Source organism: Pleurodeles waltl, chromosome 7 (genome assembly GCF_031143425.1).
Source record: "Pleurodeles waltl isolate 20211129_DDA chromosome 7, aPleWal1.hap1.20221129, whole genome shotgun sequence".
NCBI classification, from domain to species: domain Eukaryota; kingdom Metazoa; phylum Chordata; class Amphibia; order Caudata; family Salamandridae; genus Pleurodeles; species Pleurodeles waltl.
The window spans coordinates 184,541,747-184,563,884 of NC_090446.1; the positions used below are offsets into that span (position 1 = coordinate 184,541,747).

Genomic DNA, 22,138 nt, shown 5'->3' on the forward strand with positions numbered 1-22,138 from the left:
CATTCATTAGCAGGAGGTTACTACCCAGGGAACGTAGGTGGAGTGCCATAGCACTTGAAGCTTTTGCTGTGGTCTGGGCACTGAAGAAGCTAAGACCCTACTTGTTTGGGACTCACTTCCGAGTTCAGACCGACCACAGGCTCCTCAGATGGTTAATGCAGATGAGGGGTGAGAATCCAAAACTGTTGAGGTGGTCCATTTCCCTACAGGGGATGGACTTTACGGTGGAACACTGTCCTGGTACAGAACACGCCAATGCTGATGGTCTGTCCAGGTTCTTCTGCCTTAGTGATGAGAACTCCCATGAGGTTGGGTGGTTGCTCCCCCTTTCAGCTGGGGGGACACGTGTTAGACTTTTCATCCCTGGCGTGGTCTCCCTTAACTTTTTGCCTCTGTTTCCCAGGTTGTTGATGTGTGCTGAACTCTGATTTTGCTGTTTTTGTTACTCTGGGCACTTTACCACTGCTAATCAGTGTTAAAGTGCAAGTGCTCCTTTACAAAATGTGTATGTGATTGGCTTATCCATGATTGGCATATTTGATTTATTAGTAAGTCCCTAGTATAGTGCACTAGAAGTGCCCAGGGCCTGTAAATCAAATGCTAATAGCGGGCCTGCAGCACTGGTTGTGCCACCCACATAAGTAGCTCTGTAATCATGTCCCAGACCTACCACTCCAGCGTCTGTATGTGCAATTTTTACTGTAAATTCGACTTGGCAATTGTACCCACTTGCCAGGCCTAAACATTCCCTTTTTGTACATGTAAGACACCCCTAAGGTAGGCCCTAGGTAGCCCCAAGGGCTGGGTGCAGTGTTTATATGTCCTGACAGTGAAATATTGCTAAATTTGTTTTTCACTGTTGCATGGCCTGCCCCTCTCCTAGGTTAAAATGGGGGCTACCTTTAAATCTGATTAAAGTGTAGTTTCCCTTTGGGAGCTGATGGATATGTGGAGTTTGGGGTCTCTGAGCTCACAATTTAAAAATACATATTTTAGTGAAGTTGATTTTAAGATTGTGTGTTTGAAAATGGCACTTTTAGAAAGTGAGCATTTTCTTGCTTATACCATTTCTGTGACTCTGCCTGTTTGTGGATTCCCTGTCTGGGTCAGTTTGACAGTTGGGCTGTTTGCATCGCTCTCTACATAGTGACACAGAGGGAGCTGGGGTGTAGCCTGCATATCCTGATGAGCCATCTGTGCTAGGAGGGAGGGGAGAATTGGCTACTCACACCTGAAAGGGCTGTGCCTGCCCTCTCACAATGCAGTCTCCAACCCCCAGGGGTGTGCCTGGGGCCAGGCCTGGGCAAGGCAAGATTTCACAAACAAGAGAGACTTTTCTTTGAAATAAGCCTACTTCAAAGGGCAAAATGGGTATGAGAAGAGCACCAAAAACCACAGACTTTAGAACACTTCTGGAAACCAAGAGGAACCTCTGCCTGGAGAAGAGCTGAAGAGCAGAGGAAGGAGAGCCACCCTGCCTGTGACTGTGCTTTGTGGAGCTATCCTGCAGTTGCTGCTTCTGCCAGAGTAAGAGGGCAAAGACTGGACTTTGTGTGCCTTCCATCTTGTGAAGACCTCCAAGGGCTTTATTTAGAGCTTGCCTCCTGTTGTTTGAAGTCTCAGGGATAGCAAAGACCTCTCTGCCGGCACCTGTAGCCTCTGCTGAGACTCCTACTCTGCCAAGTTGTGCCCATCCAGTTCCTGGGGCCCTGAAAGGAGAAGCTGGCAGGACAAGAATGAGAAATCCACGCACCGACCGCTGTGCGGGGAAAAGATTGACGCATCTCTGATCTGCAGCTGAAAAATCAACACGCCACCGGCTTCGCGACTGAAAATCGACATTCGCCTGCAACGCGACCGGAAGATCGGCGCCCGGATCTGGGGAAACGATACGCACCATAACTGATGGAGGCTGGTGAGATTGCAACCTGCGTTGCGTGGTTTTCAGATCATCGTGCAGCTGAATTTCTGACGCAAATACCGCTGGGCATGTAAACCGACTCAAGGCCTGCCCGGACCCGAGAGTGATGACCGGATTGACGCATGGCTCTCCTGTGGAGAGAGGAAATGACACATGCCGACCCGACTAAAGGAGAAATGACCCAAGGTCTCGCTCGAGAGTGATATTGATGCATCGCAAGCCCTTTTTGACGCACACTCGCACGTGCAGGGTTATTTTTGACGCGTCCAAGGTACATTTTCACACTAACAGCATCCGTGTTTATTTAAAATGACATTAAAACTCTTTTTGGTTTTTAATTGATAACCTGACTTGCGTATTGTGGATTTTTGTCGTTTTGTCTTGTTTTGTTTACATAAATATTTTCTATTTTTCTATACCTGTGTTGTGTCATTTTGTAGTGTTTTCATTAAGTTACCGTGTGTGTTGGTACAAATACTTTCCACCTAGCACTCTGAAGTTAAGCCTACTGCTCGTGCCAAGCTACCAAAGGGGTCAGCAGGGGTTAGCTGAGGGTGATTCTCTTTTACCCTGACTAGAGTGAGGGTCCTTGCTTGGACAGGGGTAACCTGAATGCCGATCAAAGACCCCATTTCTAACAGCATTCTTCTCTCTTTTAGTGAAGATTAGGTACAAATTTTTCCTTTCTTGGTCCTGATAAACGCCACCCATTCCTTCGGACGTATCAGGCATGAAACGTGTCGACCACCATTTTGTAGTGTTTTTAATCAAACACACAATTTTCCATTTAGGAGAGGTTTGGAACATTCATTCTGATAACTTCTCTCGCTGTTTTTAACCTTGACATAAGTATCAGCAACCATAATCAAATAGTGTAAGCAGTACCTATAGCCAATTTTAAAACTTGCCCCTCCCAGTCTTTCACACCACAATATATTTGGAAGTACTCCCAGCACCATTTTGGCATTTGTCAAGAAGGTTGCTGGCAAAGTGGCCCCTTGAAGGGCCGGTCGGGCATTGCAGTGCCAGCCGGATGAGGAGCAGGCCCAGTGATAAAGCATACCACCTCTGGGCTGGTGAGGGCACTTGCTTCTGCTATGAAATGCTATAGGTGACTATGCCCAGACTCTTAGTTGGATTCCAGGACTATATATTAGGAAACAGTGTACTCTTAGTTGTTTATTAAATTGGGGAATGCACCAAAGTCAATGGGTAGATGCGTGAGAACCCATACTACACCCATGGAACGCCTTCCCAGGGCAGAGTAACACAATGCAGCAATGTGCGCTGCATGGCATTACTATACAGTTATTAAGCCATAAGAGTTGGGTCACTTTTGCACCCCACTTAGTACGCAAGGGTGCTGGACTCTTTATTATATATGCCTTTCAGTGTTCAGGTATCAAAGTCAGTAACAAAGCACTAGCTCATGCACACCCCTCATTCGCACTGTGAACCACCCCTATGTGAACAATTATCGGTGCTAGAGGCTTTGATGCCGCTGCCCAAACTGGCATTTGTCCAATGAGGTTACTATTCTCCCTGGAACATACTTCCGAAATTAGGTTAGACGAACCTTTAATGCTATTGTAAAAATATATCACTATGATGAACTGGTAGGGGAATGATGTCGCAGCTAGGACTCCAAGGATAAAACAATGTTATGAAATTCAGAAGCAATCTTAAATTGTCATTTTTGGAAGAAGAGTTTGTGCCTGGAGGACGAGCTTGCATTACTGTCTGCCATGTAAACACCATCCAGAAAAGCCAAAAGCACTCTAAACTGCAGGAAAGTATAATAACATTTCTAGTCGAGTCAAATGCCGCAAGGCAGATACACTCAGGCCATACAAGTTTCAAATACAATCACCATGAGCTGGTGCAATAAGAATGACTTGCCATGGTTGTGTTCATCCACCCACCCTACTGTTCTGTGTTTTTAGAAATACCAATAAATAAAAGTATTTTTTTTAAAAACAGTCACCACGAGCAAGAGAAACTCGAAGTATGTTCAAAAGAAGGCCAACCTGACAAGATCTTACCTGTTTTACTGTCCACGGAGAAGTGTTGCTCCCCTTCCAAGACGCTGTACACCACCCTAGCACTGCTGCCATACATTGGGTCATCTGCATCCGATGCAGTCACCTGCATTACCGAGGTACCTATACCAGCAAGAGGAAGAAGCAGAGAACAAAAAAACACAGGGTTGGTTACATGACCTCTTGCCATGGTTTGTTCTGAATCCAGAACCCTTTGAATATTGCAATGTCCACCTGTAATTACAGTTGCAGTGTGGGTGACGAGGGGGTTTCTGTGTTCCCTGTCTACATTAAAAACACATCTTTTGAAAATACATGAATTGCTTTCACATCTTAATTGCATAACTTTGATTTTAAATTGAGTTGCTCTGTATTGGGTTGTGGGTCCCATTCAAGAGTTCTTTGTTGAGTAAATATTTTCCTTATTCCCAAGTGGTGAGTCAATTACGCTGTAACGTCCAGAATTTAGGTTTATGTTTTTTTAATGTGAAATTACGAAAAATTATACCGTTATGCCTCCTACCATAATTGGGATCTCTTAGGTAAAACATTCTATTGTGGGGGAACTGAAACAGCGCAAATGGACACAACGCAAGTAGTTCATGTTCACGATCCTTGTGTTTTTTTGCACCTTTTGTAAGTGCAAAGTACATATTAGCATCAAGTTTGGATGTGAGGATGCAGTTTGTGCTAAAAATTACTTAAAAATGCCAGATTTGTGTTTCAGAAACTACCACCTAATTTTACGTGAGATTTTGAGCAAAGAAACTAAGTAAAGTTCACACAGCCCTAGTTTTTTCATAATTTCTGCCTTCAGTACAAGATCTGTGAATTGTGGTTGAATAATACTCTGCAACTGATTATCAATTTGTTTATTGACAGCATGATACTAGTTGTTGCTGTGCGATGTACAACTCTTTCAGAAGTACTATTTAAACATTGTATGAAATACACTTCTTCTATTGTGTGTAAAGATTTTGTCCCCATAGGCGACTGATAGATTTGTTAAGGCTGTTTTTTTACGTTCAGTCCCAGATGTCATTTAGGGGTCTCCAGGGTCGCAGCTGCGACCCCTGGCACTGCCTTTGCGACCCCTGGCACCAGAGGCGGCAAAGTTATTGTCAGAAAAGCAGGGACAACTCCTCCTTATGGACGTCAGTTGGGGCTCCACTCTTTCTGTTTTCTGTCATTTTTATTGCACTAATAGTGAATAATAGTATATTATTCACTATCAGGATAATAAAAATAGAGTGCAATTAGCTGGAATATGCCCTTCCATGGCAGATAAGGTAAGTAAAAAATGCTTCTAAATGTATGTTGTGTGCGGGCTTGCGGGTGAGCGTGTGTGAGAGAGTATGCAAGTGTGAATTTGTGTGCATGTATCAGTGTGTGTATTTGTGTGTAAGTGAAAGTGGAGGTCAAAGGGCCTGTGATGTCAATGCTGCTACCCCTGGCATTTCGGTGAATTGACGTCCATGGTCCCATGCATTTGTCAAAGACGTAGCTTGGCCAGTAATTCGGGGGGTGGGGAGTTGAGCTTCAGATTTTCCAATAATCAGGTTGGCATCAAATGTTTCAATACATTATAGGGCAAACAGGGTGCCTGAGAGTGGCCTAAGAGAGAGGAATGTAGATTGGTAGGGGTACTGAGTGACGGAAAACACATTATTTGTAAAATTACCAATAATTTTGAGGGGTGTAAAAACTGAGAGAGTGAGAATATATGTGTGTTTTTGTCTGAATGTGTGTAAAAAATTCTGGTGAAATCCGGCAGACATCCCACTATACCCGACTGAAAGCATCTGTAGTCAACTATTTATTAGAAAATTAATTTATTGTCCCTTCCCCCCAAAGCTACGCCCCTGGTTGGTTGTTGGGCAATGAGCTGCTGAATTTTTATTTATTTTTAAATAGGATACTCTACAGTGTGTAATAAAACACATGTGCAACCTTCTCTGCTAAATTGTTTAATCTGCTTTTTGTAAACAAACGATTTACCTTGCTTGATTTGTTACATTTACGAAATATTACTATGTTCAGCCACACCTGTCTACATTTGCAGCTTTAGTTGATAGTTTTGCAAATTTTTTACTAGTTTAATGTTGAGCATTATGATGCTTTGTGTGTTGTTTGTGCTTCATTGCACTGTGAGCTAAAATCTGATTGTTGTTGATGTGAAATGCTGCCTCCTGCGTTATGCTGTGTAGTGTTACTGAGTTTGTCCAGCTGTGGTGAGTTACCTGTTCTATGTTGTTTCCTACATTGAAGGTTCGAAAGTGCGTCCTGACAATTCAATATATGTATGTGTTTACCTTAACCCTTTTATGTGTTGTTTATTGCTTAGTGTAATATTGTTCAATCAGGTGTGTGTGCTGTTTGACAAGCTACCAATTGAACTTTGTGATCAATTAGTTGTTTCATGATTTCTATAGTAGCTGGATAGATAGTTATTTTGGGATTATAATTTCATCATTTTATGTTGTGTCATAAATGCTAGTTTTATGTTTTGATTTGATAAGGTTTTAGAGCTGTGTTCACTGATGTGGTGCGAGGTTGTTGTTTTGTTTGTGGTGGGGGGAGAGCTACTTTTCTTTTTCGCCTGGGACGAGCATATGAATCTGTTTGTGATTCTTATGAAGAGCTTTTGGGTCTGTGGCCTGAACTTTGGTGTGCTGGCACTTGGGTATTGTAGATAGGAGTGGAGCAATGAATGAATAAACAAGACGAATAAACAAATGGTCGAACTAACAATTGAATAAACAAATTGTTGAATGCATTATTGAATGGCTCATATAGATCCACTTTGCACATTGGATCACACCCAGACACTTTCTGATGGAAATACAGATTCACTAAGGCAGTGCTTAATTTGTGCTTGTTGCTTCCGGTGCTGAGCACCGGCACTTACATTTGAGGGCGGGCACTTATCCTTCTGCCTCAAGCATTTGCTGCGAGCAAAAGTCACATATGGGAAAGACTGAGGAAGAGAGAAACGAAAAAGCGTCATAAAGGGAGAAAGTAGAAGTTGCAGGAGTGAGCTGGAGGAACAGGGACTGGTTTTAAATGGATTGAGGAGGCCCGAAATGGCTTCAGGATTACGCTGCCTCAGTATTCCGTGTTCTCACATTTAATTGCAGCAGCCTCGTGTTTAAGAGGAAGACTTTGGGGACCGGCACTTTTTATTTACAAATTAAGCACTGCACTAAGGGTTACAAAATGAAGGGGTTTCCATTACTTTCCAAATGTATGGTGACTGGCCTTGGTGCAGTGTGCATAATGATCAATGAATAATTTATACTACTTGATAGCTTGTGATGGAGACCGGCTGTATTATCTCTGTTGAGAGGCTGGCTTTATTAACTTTACAATGGTTGTTTTGTTTAACTTGATGTTGGTTTTAGTGTGTGGTCTGTGATGAGTAGTTGGTTCTATTTATCGATTTGCCTTGAGTGCCTGGTTCTATTTGTTGATGCGCATTTGGTTCTCTTTATTCATATGTGTTGTGTGGTTATTTCTGCGTCTTGATGTTAAATGAGTGACTGATTTTGTTTACTAATGCATGATGCATAGTTGGTTTGGTTTGTTGGTTTGTGATAAGTGATTAGCTTTCTTTCCCGTGGTGTGATGAGTGACTGACTTGGCTTTTTTATGTTGCATGTGTGGTTGCTTCTGCTCTTGATACATGATGCATGGTTTGTCTCTCTTTGCTAATATGGAATGCACGGTTAGATGTGCTTCCTGATATTGAAAGACTAACAAGTTCTGCTTGTTGATCCACCGTGTTTCGTTGCTTCCGTTGTGCCGGGAGGTTGGTGAACACCGTTTCTTGATTTTAGTTAGATTAAGTGTTTCGCATGTTGTTGTATGATACGGTCAAGTTTTATTCTTGGCATGCAGTGTGCGTTTGGACTTTTTACATCATTTGAGATCAGTGACATATTTATATTTGCAGATGCATTATTCAGGTTTGTTTATGCTTGTTGGTGTATGACGAGGCCCTGGCTCGGTTTCCTAAAGTGGCATAAGAGTTGGATTCAGTTTCTTTCTATAGGTGTCATATTCTGCTTTCTGACGTGTTATCATTTACTTTTTTGAAGAATAAGGGCCTCATTAGAAGTCTGGCGGTCCATGGACCACCAGACTCGCGGTGGCACTTGGACCGCCGCCCACCGGGGTGGTCTGACTGCCATTATTATGACCGTGGTAGAGCCGCCATGTTCCGACCGCCGGCACTGCCATGTTGCCCCCACCCACCAGCCTATTAGTGCTGATGGTCTCAAACTACCAAGGCAACACTGAAAGCAGCTGTGCCCTCCAGACTATGACCCGCGTTTCTGCCAGCCTTTGCATGGCTGTCACACCGCCATGCAAAGGCTGGCAGAAAGGGGGTCCCGTGGGCCCCATGGGGTCCCTTGTACTGCCTATGCACTTGGCATGGGCAGTGCAGGGGCCCCCATGGACAGCCCTGTCGCACTTTTCACTGCCCGAATTATGGGCAGTGAAAAGCACGACGGGTGCTGTCGCACCAACACGCCGCAACTTTGCTGCCAGTTCGATTACGAGCTAGCATGAATGTTTTGGTGTGGGCCGGCAGGCAGAAATACTGTTTCCGCCGGTGCAGGAAACTCGTAATAAGTGCCACGGAGGGACAGCCGCAAATGCGGTCATCCCAACATGGGACGCCGCCTGCCAAAGTCATATTGAGGGCCTTAGTGCCCTAGTTTAATGCCATGTAATTAGTGGTTTATTTTGCTTCTTTATTTGTGAGGAGAATCTGATTCTCTCTGATTGTTTGTGATAACTTTTGTTGTGTTGTGTGAAGGTTGTTTTTTTACTGTACATGTGTCATAGGTTATGGGTCTATTCTGTATGTTTAGGGAACATTTTAGTGGTGGTTCTGTCTGCCGAACATTTCAGTGAATAGTGCTGTTTATTGTTTGAACACATGTGCCAGTGACAGTTTGACGGTCTGTGATTAATAATAAGGCTCATTTGTCCTGGGACATTTGTCTGGTTAGGCAACTGATGTGTGATGAGTAGTTGGATTTAATTGTTAGTAGGCAAAAGTGTCTGAATCTTTATAGTAGAGCCCAAGGGCATGTAGATTCTCTTTGTTGCTTTTAAAGAGAGTCGTTGCATTTGATGATGTAACCTAAGTTGTTATTTTGATTTGTTAATGAATTCAGATGAATCAATAGTTGTGTGTAATGAGGGAAAATGTATTGTCCTTTCATTAGCCGAAGTGCCATTTTGCCTCTGCCTATAGCAGAAGTGTTTCTATCTATCTATCTATCTATCTATCTATCTATCTATCTATCTATCTATCTATCTATCTATCTATCTATCTATCTATCTATCTACCGAGTAGTATGTAAGGAATAAATAGTAAATATATCCTGTTTTCGTTTGATGTATGTAAATTTCTTTGTGTTATATACATTGCCGTAAGCTGTCTATCTTTTTGTTTGTTCATCTCTCCAGCCATCCATCCATCCATGTCTCCCTTCTGTCTTCTATTCTCCCCACGTAGCAGGGCAAAGAGAGTATAAATTGGATAAAAGTCTATCAAACGTCTGCAATTACGTTATTGATTTTCCCTGCTGCCTCATTAAGCAGGGTGCTCCACTCTGCCTGTTCCTGCCAGGACTCTAATTTTACATCATGTTCAATTTGACAAAAGCCGGACCCAAGACGTGAGGGGACCAGAAGAAGGGGTCTGATAGGGAGGGGGTGGGAGGTGTAACCGGGAAGCGAGAGGAGGAACGACGAGAAAGGCTACACTTCTGGGTGCCTGTGGGGGGCACTGTGCCCAGACATGATCTGCGGGAAAGCGGAAGAGCAAGCGGTAGGCGATGGAGTAATGAATGGTGGCAGTCACCGGCACATGCATATAAAGCTATTAACAAAAGCTTTTCAAGAGGGAAATTCTTAAGGAATGTGGGCTATAGATCGAGAAGTACGAAGGACACCTGCATTGCAACATCAGAACAAAAAATAGCACCCAAAATCATACTCAGGAAATACTCAGATTGGAACAAACTGGTCGTTAATTAAAAAAGAGTCCTGTAGGAATACATTATGAGACTACAGTGTAATAGTCCAGGAAAGGATAAGCTCGGAATTAGCCCTGGGAACTGATACTGGGGCAGAAGAGAATTGATTAAAATAACAGATGATGGATGGGACACTGAACAACGCAAAAGTTCACCGCCAATCACAGATCTGGGTTTAATCCATCATTTGTTTGCTCACCATGCCACCCCAGTTTGGACCTAGTCATATGCAAGTCAGTGTTGACCCTGCTCCTCATGGGAACAGTCAAGCCCGAACTGCCAAACTAGGTCCTCTCTGGATCGGGGGTGAGTGTTTGAAAAGTTTCAACACTCGGCCCATTATTTCGTTTTGTGGAGAACTGAACTACACAAGTGCAATACTCCTGCAGAGGATGACCTTGGAACAGATCATTGACAGAAATGTCAAGAACCAACGTACAGAGAAGTAAGAAAAAACAGGTAAGTATAGAGTTACTGTTCTTAACTCTACATCTACATACCTTGAAAATATATATATATATATATATATATATATATATATATATATATATATATATATATATATATATATATCATGGTGCATTTATGTGGAGGTGTATATAGTAATACTTTGCTTAGCTATAGAAACCTACTGTCACAATACTCTTGTCTTTGATATTCTTGACACGATATTTTGTTCACACAATATTTGTTCTCTGATATTTTGCCTAAACATCACTTGGAAATACCGCAGGAAAGTGATTTTGGGCAGTCAGTGAATTGACAGCAGTAAAGAAATGCTTCTGGGCAGGAAGAGAATAGAACTGCACCAATGAAACACAGCTAGAATGGAAGAACCTGAAACTTCAGCAAAGAATTACTCCATGACAAGAAACACATCAGTCAGCACCGAGGAAAAACTTCTGCATAAGAACAGCATGGAACAGCATCAAGGACATGCAATGGGACAAGAGGGTCATGAAACAACACCAAGTAAATACTTCTCGACAGAGCTAGGCTAGAACAGCACCAAATAAATGCAGAGCAGGAAGAGTATGCAACTGCAGAAAAGAAAATGCTCATGAGCAGGAAGAGTGCTGAGGAGCATTAAGGAAATACTTTGAGGCAAAAACAGCATAAACAACAGTGAGGAAATGCTTCTGAGCAGTAAGAGTGCTGAGCAGCATCAAGGAACTACTTCAGTGCAAAAACAGCATAAACAGCAGTGAGTAAGTGCTCCTGCGCGGGGCGACCGCTAAACGGCATTGTGGAAATGCTTTGGGGGCATGTCCAACAGTAAGAAAATGCTCCTGGACATGTGAATCATGGAAAAAACTAAGAAAATAAATACTTCTCTACATAGAGGGCTTTTAGCTATGGCAAGGAAATGCTTCAGACAGGAGGAAAATGGAGCGACACTATGTAAACAAAGAAGTTGATCAGGAAGATAATGAAACAGCTGTAAGGAAATGCATGTCCACCACCCCAGCATAGCTTAAACACTATTAAGGCAGGATAATGGTGGTGTTAATCATGCCACCCCAATCCAGCCCATGGGGTCATACTACTGAGCTGAGTTAATTTGGGGGTATTTTCAGAGGCGTTGTAGAAACCGCTTCCCTTCCACATGATATTCTGCACAGGGGACTCAAGCCCTGAAAAACCTAACCTTGATGATGTAGCTGTTGGGAAAAAAAAAAAACAAGTAAATATTTCTGAATAAGAAAAGAAAGAAGGAGCATTAAGAAAATTCTGGTTGGAATCCTGAATTAATATCTAGCATTACCATTACTCTGGGCTGCATTCCGATCCATTATTCTTTGTTTACTGTGCTACTACAGACAGGGAGAAACCATGTGCAAAACATCCTTCACTGTTACTGCTGTTTACGTCAGTCTCAGTTTCTGTTTGGGGTGGGGGTGGGGCATGGTGTAGCAGGGCCTAATATGCCTCACCCATGGAGGTTGATGTCATTTTACCTCTGATGTCCTGTGGTCCTGTCTACTATGGCCCTGCAAACATAGACAAGTTCAAACTCTTTTGCACTTGACTCTCAGTGGTAGTTATGGTGAGCAGCCACAGACTTCTCAAGGAGGTAGCGTGGTGGTGCTCAACAGTCATCTCAATTCAAGAACGCTCTTTTCTCGCAGTTACAGTTCACAGTTTTACCAGTCAGCAGTGGAATAATCACATTGGATCAGCTCTAGCACCTAGTTCTCAGGTACACGCACACCCTCTCAGGGGAGAGGTTGCATGCAAGCCACCAGCTCTCCTGGGTTTCCTGCTTTGCCACTAGCAAAGCAGAGATCTGGTCCTGGATTTACATGGTCCCAGAAAAACAAATCATGAGTGTCTCTGAAGTTAGGATCTCAGTGATGGGCCCACCCCAGAGCTGCCTGGTGCTTGCTGGGGCCATAACTGTGTCCAATTACACTATGTATATTTAGCCTCTTCTAGGTGGTCATGACTTCAGCAGATGCAGCTTTGCATGGGCTGAATACAAATGGCAGTTACAGCCCCCAGGAGAGCCGGTTACTATGGGAGTCATGGCTAGGCACAGGAAAATGACAACACTGGACAATTTGGCCATGCACAGGTCGATCGTCATGCTGGGCAGTTACAGCTATGCACAAGCTAATAAAGAGATTTTGGCAGCAGTGCACAGGCTGATCACAACTTAAGTAGGCACAGTGCACCGAGGACAAATCTTCAGCAGCCATTACAGCAGCACACCGGCATGATCCAGAATGCAATCACATACCCAACCAGGCCATAGAAATTGTGGTCTCAGGTTTGTGGTTTCCAGCAGAAACTGTTACGGAGAGACTGTGGGACTGTCAAAACCTCTGGGCCAGCATGTAGGTCTCTTTAATCCTCTCTTCTAGGTGCGTCACAAGGTGCACTCACTTCCAGGTGCCTCAAATGAAACTTGCTGCACCTCACTTCTCCTGGAAGACACTTCTCCAGCAGAGTTGACTGACTCCTTTTGTATCTCAGTAGGCAGGCAGGCTTCTAGACTCTTCGGAACAGGTACACATCTCTTTCACAAAAACATTCTCAATTCAGGTGATGTTACCTCACCAATGGGAGGCTGTCTGACAGTCAGACACCACCCCCAGTTGAACAGCTATGCTCTAAGTACACTGTAAAGCTCTTTCCCTTGGCTATAGAGGACTTGGACATGGAACAAGGGTTGTTAAATTTTTATACACCCAAATCAGTTAAGGGATGTATATCTACTGCCTGTCACTGTTGAACGTCCTTGAGGTGGTTTTCCTTTCAACTGTCCTTTCCAGACTGCTCTCCATAAATGTCCTTTGTAGGGAGATTCTTCTCAAAACAGGGTAGTCTCCAACCTGCAGCACCTACTACAGAAGCACAAAGAGGTGTGAGGTTTCTGCATCTGGCTATCTTCGGCCAATTGGGTGTAATCAAGGAAAGACATGAGGGCATGCCTCATCTAAAGGATTTCTCACCTTGCACAACAGAGTTTGCAGTCCTACCCTGTCTCCTAGAGTCCACAAAATGGCAATGTCCAGGAATACTACTCAGCAGCTCCTTACTAGCAAATGGTCCAATGAAATTTTTTAAAGGAGCCATGTGTTCTTACACCAGTGTCTCGTCTCCTCGCACCAGCTTCAGGAATGTGAGCGATACACTTCCACTGTCTGGTTACACAACTTTCACCTTCATATTTTTCAAAGACGAGAACCAGGGGTATCCAGAAAGCATTCCACAGGCCTCCATTTCTGTGGTTCACTAATATATACAATACCACACAGGCCACATACATAAACATGCACATATCAAGGGGATAGTGTACACATGTTTTGTTTCCAGCTTTGGAGCTGGAGAACCAGGTTTGAGTCTCGACATCGGATCAACATTCTGTGATTCTGGGTAAATCACTGAATCTTCCCAAGCCTACGTACAATTAATGTATCCTTGAGTAATGTAACTGGTATGCATGTAAATCACTACATCATATTTGGGTCGAGTTCATGCTATATAAAACTGCATAAAAAGTGGAACTTGGCCTCCACTCAAGTGACACAGATAAAACGACTAGTCTACAACTATGGATTCATAGAACTCAATACACTGCCACCTCATACTAGCCCATAATAGGGACAGTAATCCCATATAAGCAAATGGAGGGCATGCTTGGTACACTCCTTAAGGTCACAGGACAGGTACAGGACCTCACTCATGTCATGGGACAGGCCTAGGCCACTGTGCACAAGCTAGATTAGTGTGATGCAAGGGCAAAATCACACTACCAGATACATGTAGCTGGGCACTCAGGGCAGGTGCACAGAACTGTACATTGTGCAGTGAACATTCCCTTCAAAATATTGAGTTTACCTAAATTGGAAGGGTTTTTCCAGATGTGGGTTCTAAGATTGTTGTTTCAAAGAATTTAAGCTGCACCACATTGATGAAGCCTAACAAAGCAGAAATCAGTCTGTGGTTGCTTTAACTCCTGGTCAGAGTGGCCATGGCTTAGCAGAAAGGGATGACTAGCCAATTTTGGTCTAATTTGGTAACTCTCTGACAAGCTAAAATCAAGGGGTTCGATTGTGGAACAAATCAATTAGTGGCGTAGCATCAATGCAACATTTCCATCCATCAGTGTTTGTCCCGTACAGAAAAGGCAGGAAGGTAACAGGGAAAATGTTTCTTGCCAGTAAAAGGGGCATGGAACTGCTCTAGGGAAATGCTACTGGACAGAAAGAGCAGGGAGTGTCAATGAGGACTATTTAAATATTTCAAAATGGTAAGCCATAGAGCAGCGGCAAGAGGAAACTCTTGGACTAGAAGAACATAAGTGTTCATAATCAAAAATATATGGATAGGCAGAAAGAGCATAGGGCAGCACCATAGATATCTTAAAAGTTTTAACTACACAAGATGTGTATAAATGCCTCACAGAAATAAGAGTCAGGTGTCAAAGCATTGCTGCTGGCCCAATGTGGGAGCACTGAGAAGTCGGAGGTACTCTCTCAACTCCAGTTATCCATCTGCAACAAAGTAACAAATTTGGAATTATTGTAAACATGGGGAATCGTTCTATTCCTGGTGATAGTGCCAAAACTGATGAAAATTGGATTTAAGCACACTGAAGCACTTGTATCAATGTAGATTTGAGCAAAATTGTTTCTTGATAATGGTTCAGCGCTCTTACTTACTTCCAACATAATACTGTGTATATGTGTGGACACAAAACATGAAAAATGCAGAAATATTGATCACCAAATTGACACAAGCATCAATTACACGTTATGTGTCGTCCTTAAACAAAGCTGTAAATTGGACACAAACCTTGGATGACACTCATGTCGGAGTTCTTGTATTACATATATGCTTCAATCTCTATCTTACCAGGGACCTCGTTAATAGTCATTGCAGGTTTCACTGGGTAATTTTAAAGTTGTCCTTCCTTTCAAGCCCAACCAAGTACATACAGAATATAACAGCTCAGGGATTCTGGTGAGTCCGAGCAGCAAACATATTCTGTGGTGGAGGTGGGGAGAACCTCATGATGAAGCATGCCCCAATACATGTGTGATGGTTCCCCTAAAAACATTGGTCCCTTCTCCGTTATCGTATATATGTACAGAGTTGAATGTTATATCCACCATATACCTAAGTGTAGAGGGTATGGTTTCCTCTGTCTCTCATTTGATTGTGGACTGAATAATATGGCCCACCGGGATTATGTCAGCGTGGTCTGGCCAACTTCAAGGCCAATAGTGCAACATGGTACCTTGATTGCCTGGGGCAGGCGGCACACTTACGACTATTCTCTCTCCTTCTCTGAGAGGGAAGAGAGGAAGAAGGCCAGAGAAAGAACACAAATCACAGCACACTGCACTCCTGCCTCAATTTCACTATACACCAAGCAAATACAAACAAGGAGTATGAAACGGCACCATGCCACTTACCTTACTTTGAAAACTGCATGCACCCATCAATTGAGGCATAAAGACACTGGACAACAGACAAAATTAAGACTCTCCCTTTAATGAATTCGGTTCTTCACAATAGCGGGTCCATTTCCCAAAACATAGAGCTATGCAGAAGAAATATTCAACCACCATCAATGAAAACAAGCACATCACACCTAAGAGTCGATGACCCATCACATCGAGATGTCCACTGACCCAAAGCTGTACAGACACGAGGGAGGGGAACATCCACCCTCGCACCACCATCAATGCATGCTAAACTCATCACAGTTCACTGAACCCCCACTCAAGTACCCCAACTGCTCCTACACTATAATCAGAACACACAAGACAATTCCGAGTCCCTAGTGGTATCACACAGATGAAGGAAGGAACCACCGTCGTCTACACCCATCGAAGAGTACTCAACATCACTCACACCACACAGAGCCCATGGCAAAAGCATGCGCTCCAACCAGTGCTCAAACTACCGTGGTGTCCACCGTTTCATACTAGAGAAGACACATTAACATGAGCACGCTTACTTCACATATGAAGAAACTATCACTTGACAACACCAAATAAGACAGCTGCATGCAGAGTACATCAGCAACTAACATAAACTGAACTGAGTCCCAGACCTGCTCGGCAGCGACTGCTCGAATTCCGACACCACACAGTGAACTGTTTTGTTAGACAACCTGTGATGACGCAGTTCCAAAATCAGATGTCACAATTACTGAGCCAGACAAAAAACGGTGAAATCCCAATTATTTTTAGTTTCAAAGAAGCACATGAGCCATGGAGACATCCGTTCCAGTTGAAACCACGAGCCACTGTCAAGCAGCACACAGCGCGCGGGCCGGGAATAGTATGTCCCTGAAATAAACCACTCCATCCTCTACATCTAGTGACACAATGGAAGGACGTCTGGGGCACAAATGAGGGACAGTGCAAAACTGCGCACTCGTCTCCGGTCCAGTCACTCGCCTCAAATACACTGATACATGGACATACGCAAACTCTGTTTTGTGATAGTCGTGTACGTTTGCAGTCTCGTTTTGAGTTGTGCGGTTATGGGGGCAGGGCCTGATACAAATACTGTTAGGGTGTGATACCAGGTGGCGGTTTGCACCTGATTATAACTTTTGTAGTAAATAATGGAGATAAACTATGAAAGCTTTTTTGCTTCCAAGTTTGCCCTTGACATTACCCTTATTGTACAATATTGCTTGTGCAATTTTCTCCAGAAAAAGCCTGGTTTAAATTGCGTAAGCGAAAATGAAGGCGAGAGGTATTTTCACTCAGCCCGTCTAGGGAGTAACGCGAAAACCAGGCACAAACACTGTTTCACTATGCACCCAACTCAGGACAGATATGGCCTAGTACTAAAACATGTCAGGGCAGACTACATAAACAATTGACCGGTGCTGGGCAATTTTGCACTCTAGTCTTTACAAAGGTTTGCACAGACTGACCACTGCAAAACTTTCATGTCTTTACCAGGCGCTAAAGTGCATTAAAAGGCATGGAACCTTTGACGAAGTGAAATGCACCAGATTTCGGTGACTATAGGGTCGAGGTAAAAAGAGTGGCTAAAAAGAGCAAAATATTGTGTAACAACTTTGTTGGTCTTTTACCTTTAGGTAATTGCTTAAAAAATAATGCACACCTTAAGTGCAAACGGAAACTAATTAGTGTAACATGCACTGCTTATGGTCTGAAACTTCTATTGGTTGATGTAATCACTGCAGATGTCTATGTATGTAACCAGAGACCTATAGATTTCATTCCTCAGTTGTGCGGTGGGGAATAGTGATTGTGTACTTTCAGTTTTGTCGTGTACCAGCCTGTGACAGAGAGCACTGTGAATATGTAAGTCAGTATTTTAAACTTGCATTGCACACAGTGTTATATATGCTGCCACAAATTGCACAAAAGATTTAGGTTGAAGATAAAAAAAGTTCTTCCAAAATATAGATTTTAGTGATATGATGACCGTACCTAGTGCAGACATTATTTATAACTATCCAATAAAAGCACCACTCCAGAACTCAGCTGGTAATACCCATACAACATTTCTAAAAAAAAAAGAATCCTTGCCATCACAAAGTGTCACGTGACTCCATCAATTAAAACTATAATGGCTTCCAACAGCCTTTGCATTTGCAGATTAACCAGTTGCACATAATTACATTTATTTGTACCCGCCACAATAATCTGGTGTTTTTCTTTAGCTGTCTGTCCTTTCCTCAGATTCAGAGCCAGAAGACTGTGGGGCAGATTTATAAAAAGTGGCGCTGCACCCAGTGAAGCGCCACTTTCCTTGCGGCACCCCTCTACCACCACCATGTGTGTGCCATATTTAGAATATGGTTAGGGGGCAATAGAGTCATAATATTTTACACCATTGATGTACTGTTCAGGGTTAGTTCCAAAATTATGGTGCTAACCCTGAAAAGTGCATAGGGGCCCATTATAGCCAATGCTGTGCCCTCTTTTAATGCCTACTTTGAGCAGGCGTTAAAAATGCTGAAACAAATGGCGCAAATAAATCTTTTACCTTTTTTTGCGCCATTGTTTGCCCCCCTTAATGGGGGAATGACCCCATGCAAGCATTATGTCTGGCGCAGGCATAGTGTGGTGCAAGGGGTTACAAAGGGACACAAAGCATGCATTGCACCACTATGTAAATCTGGCACTGTGATTTTGTCCTTGTTAGGCCTCATTAGCATAAAAACAAATGACGCTACTGTGGCACAAGGAGGCGCTAGGCCCTCTTATATCTGCTCCTCTGTTTGTTAAGTAAAAAAATGATGGGCATGTCACGCCCCATGAATCCCGCACACGTCAGCCTCTGGTTCTTACTGGATTCTGTGCTATGGGGGCTGGGTTAGAGTAATTGCCTTCTTTTTCTCCTCTGCCAGTTAGGATCAGCATAGTCTTGGATCTGCATGTCATAAGTGATGAGAAGCTGAGGGTTTTTCAGGACTAGAGATTAGTTTTGGGGAGCAAAAGTGAAGCTGTACATGGAGGCTGTCTAAGACCATCATGGTGGTGGTTGCACAGTGTAAGGAGGAGAAGGCAGGGATAGTGTTCTGTTTCTGAGTAACAAAGGTGGGAAAGGCAAGTTAAGAATTCATTGGTCCACAGGTCATATGGTAGTTGCTGGTTGGTGAAACAGTTGGCTGGTCAGGCACTTTTTCAAACTTTTCTACATGAAGGAAAAGTGGTTCAGTTGTAAATTGGTGGAGGTTTAATATTCAATGTCACCTCCTTATGATGGCAGAACTGATCAACCCCCTTCAACTGAGCTACGTCCCAATATGTAGTTGAACTGAGCATGAGTTCAATCTCCAACTACTAAAAATCATGGAAAATGTAATGGCAATAAAGTACACTTTAGTGCCATTGCCATAGACAATATTATTTACATGGTCTCCTGTTTGGCGGGGAGAATTAATGAAAGTTGTCTTAGGGGCACTTATGGAGTTGGGGAGGGTGTTAGTATCAGCCTATGATCATTTTCTGGGTTTGCACATAAAAAATGTTATCATTCTACCGAAGTAAAATCTTGCATAAGCTAAATAAGTGTGAAAGACCAAACTCTTATTTGAGGGGCAAGTGGTCACTTGCCCCTGGACTCTCTAATTGTAAAAACTACTGCCACACAGGGATAGGAAGTGCATCTGGGTCTGGGCAGATCAGAATGACAATTGTCCAGGACCATTAAGCAAACAGGTGCTTGAAGATAGTCTGGGCATAATTTTCAAATGTAGTTTACTCCATTAATGTTTCTTGATGGATTCTTTTGCTATCATTCAGATGTCAACATTAAAGTCATAATTAATCATTTTGGAGTTCAATAAATATTTAAAGTTGTTAATGTTAGACCTAAAATAATTTAATCATGTGTTTCAATATGTTCCGGATACGATGGATATATCAGAATGTATCCAAAAAGTACAAGTTACTTACCTTCGGTAACGAAATATCTGGTAGAGACATATTCTAGTTGCAGGTTCCTTACCTGAGAATTTTCCCCCAGGCGTCAGACTGGATCTGGAGATCTTTCTTCGAGCAATACTCTTGTGCATTGGTAGGTGGCGTCGGTCGACTCCGCAGGCGTCGTAGGCGTCCTGGTCACAGTGATGACGTCGGGAGTAGTACATAGATGCCGCCCTCGCGCAGTGACGTCAGTTTCTTTTAACGACTTTCCACGAAAGAGCGCAGAGCCGCTAAGAACACTGAGATTTGTGCGCCAGAGCTAAGGACATGTAAGAGGGAATCCCTGTCCCTAGAAATCGGTTCGCAAGCGGGGAGGATGGGTGGGCGGTAAGGAGTCTGCAACTGGAATATGTCTCTACCAGACATTTAGTTTCCGAAGGTAAGTAACTTGTAGATATGATACAGACTTCTAGTTGCAAATTCCTTACCTTAGAATAGATACCCAAGCAATGCCATCCTCAGTGGTGGGCTGCGAACCAAGATCATACTAGAAAGTCCAGCAGGATCGAAAGACCAAAGTAGCCGTCTCGACGGACCTGACTGTCCAGGCAGTAATGCTTAGCAAACGTGTGCAGGGATGCCCACGTAGCTGCCTGACAGATATCCAGGACAGGAACTCCGCATGCTAATGCAGTGGAAGCAGCAGTTGCTCTGGTAGAATGAGCACGCAAGTATTCAGCAGGTTGCTTTTTAGCCAAAGATTAGCACAGTTTGATGCAAAGAAACACCCATCGAGAGACGGCATGCTTTTGCACTGCCTTCCCTTTCTTCGCACCCACATAGTCAACAAAGAGTTGATTGTCCACCCAGAAATCTTTAGTACGATTGAGGTAGAACGCCAATGCTCTTTTTGGGTCCAGACGGTGGAGTCTGTCCTCCTCCTCATTGGAAGGATGTGAGGGTGCGTAGAAGGTAGGCAAAGTGATGGACTGGCCTACATGAAATGGTGTAACCACCTTAGGAAGGAAGAAAGCTCTAGTGCGTAACACCACTTTGTCAGGGTGTACAGACAAGTATGGAGGCTTTGAAGAAAGGGCCTGAAGCTCACTCACCCTGCGAGCAGAGGTGATAGCGACCAGAAAGACAGTTTTGAATGTGAGGAGCCGCAAGGGACAATTATGCATTGGCTCAAAGGGTGTACACATTAAGTGAGTAAGTACAAGATTAAGATCCCACTGAGGCATGATGAACGGAGTGGGAGGAAATAAGTGGGTGAGCCCTTTTAAGAACCTACTCTCAATAGGAGATTTAAAGAGTGAGGGCTGATCAGGAAGCCTAAGAAAGGCGGAAATGGCAGACAAATACCCTTTAAGGGTGCCCAAAGCAGAGCCCTGCTGGGCTAAAGAAAGAATGAACAGAAGAACCTCTGACAGAGGGGCAGAAAGGGGGTCAACAGATTTGCTGGTACACCATGCCACAAATTTATTCCAACGACAGGCGTATACAGTTTTAGTCGATGGACGCCTGGCTGCCAAGATAACATTGTAGACTTCGGGTGGAAGGGCAAATGCTGTCAACTGTTGCCGCTCAATCTCCACCCATGAAGGCGGAGGTTGGACAGGTTCGGGTGGAGAACCGACCCTGCTGCTGAGACAGAAGATCCGCCCGAGGAGGCAGTCTGAGTGGAGTACCGATGGACATGCTCAATAGCCCTGGATACCACACTCTTCAAGCCCAGACCGGAGCCACCAAGATAACTTGGGCCCGGTCGTACTTGATTTTCTTGAGAACTCTGGGCAGAAGAGAGATAGACGCGGAAGGCGTAAAGGAGGCCAGAGCTCGACACGAGACGAAAAGCGTCTCCGAGCAAGTGCCGCCTTGGAAACTCCACCGCACAAAACAGCTGACATTGCACATTCTCTGTGGAGGCGAACAGATCTAACCAAGGCTCTCCCCACTTGAGAAAGAGACCTTGCGCCACCTCCGGATGGAGGTGCCATTCGTGATCAACTGTGCGTCAGCGGCTGAGTTCGTCTGCTCTGGCGTTGAGAGAGCCTGCCAGATGTTGAACCATCAGGGTAATGCCCTGATATTCCAGCCATGTTCAGAGGCGTAGTGCCTCCTGACAGAGGGTCCAGGACCCTACCCCGCCTTGTTTGTTGGAGTACCACATGGCGGTAGTGTTGTCCATGAACACCTGCACCACTTTCCCTTTGAGAGAGGGAAGGAATGCTTTTAACGCAAGCCTGA

The 22,138-nt window shown here is 43.8% G+C and overlaps 1 protein-coding gene across 2 annotated transcripts in view; it reads right to left on the bottom strand.

Moving 5' to 3' along the window:
- Positions 1-22,138, bottom strand: part of CDH22 (cadherin 22) — a 1,297,615-nt gene that overhangs the window by 555,732 nt on the left and 719,745 nt on the right. For both annotated transcript variants that reach the window (XM_069243533.1, XM_069243534.1), the window contains one exon: positions 3,964-4,083. In XM_069243533.1, the coding sequence (XP_069099634.1) occupies positions 3,964-4,083 (120 nt within the window). The remainder of the gene's footprint in view (positions 1-3,963; positions 4,084-22,138) is intronic.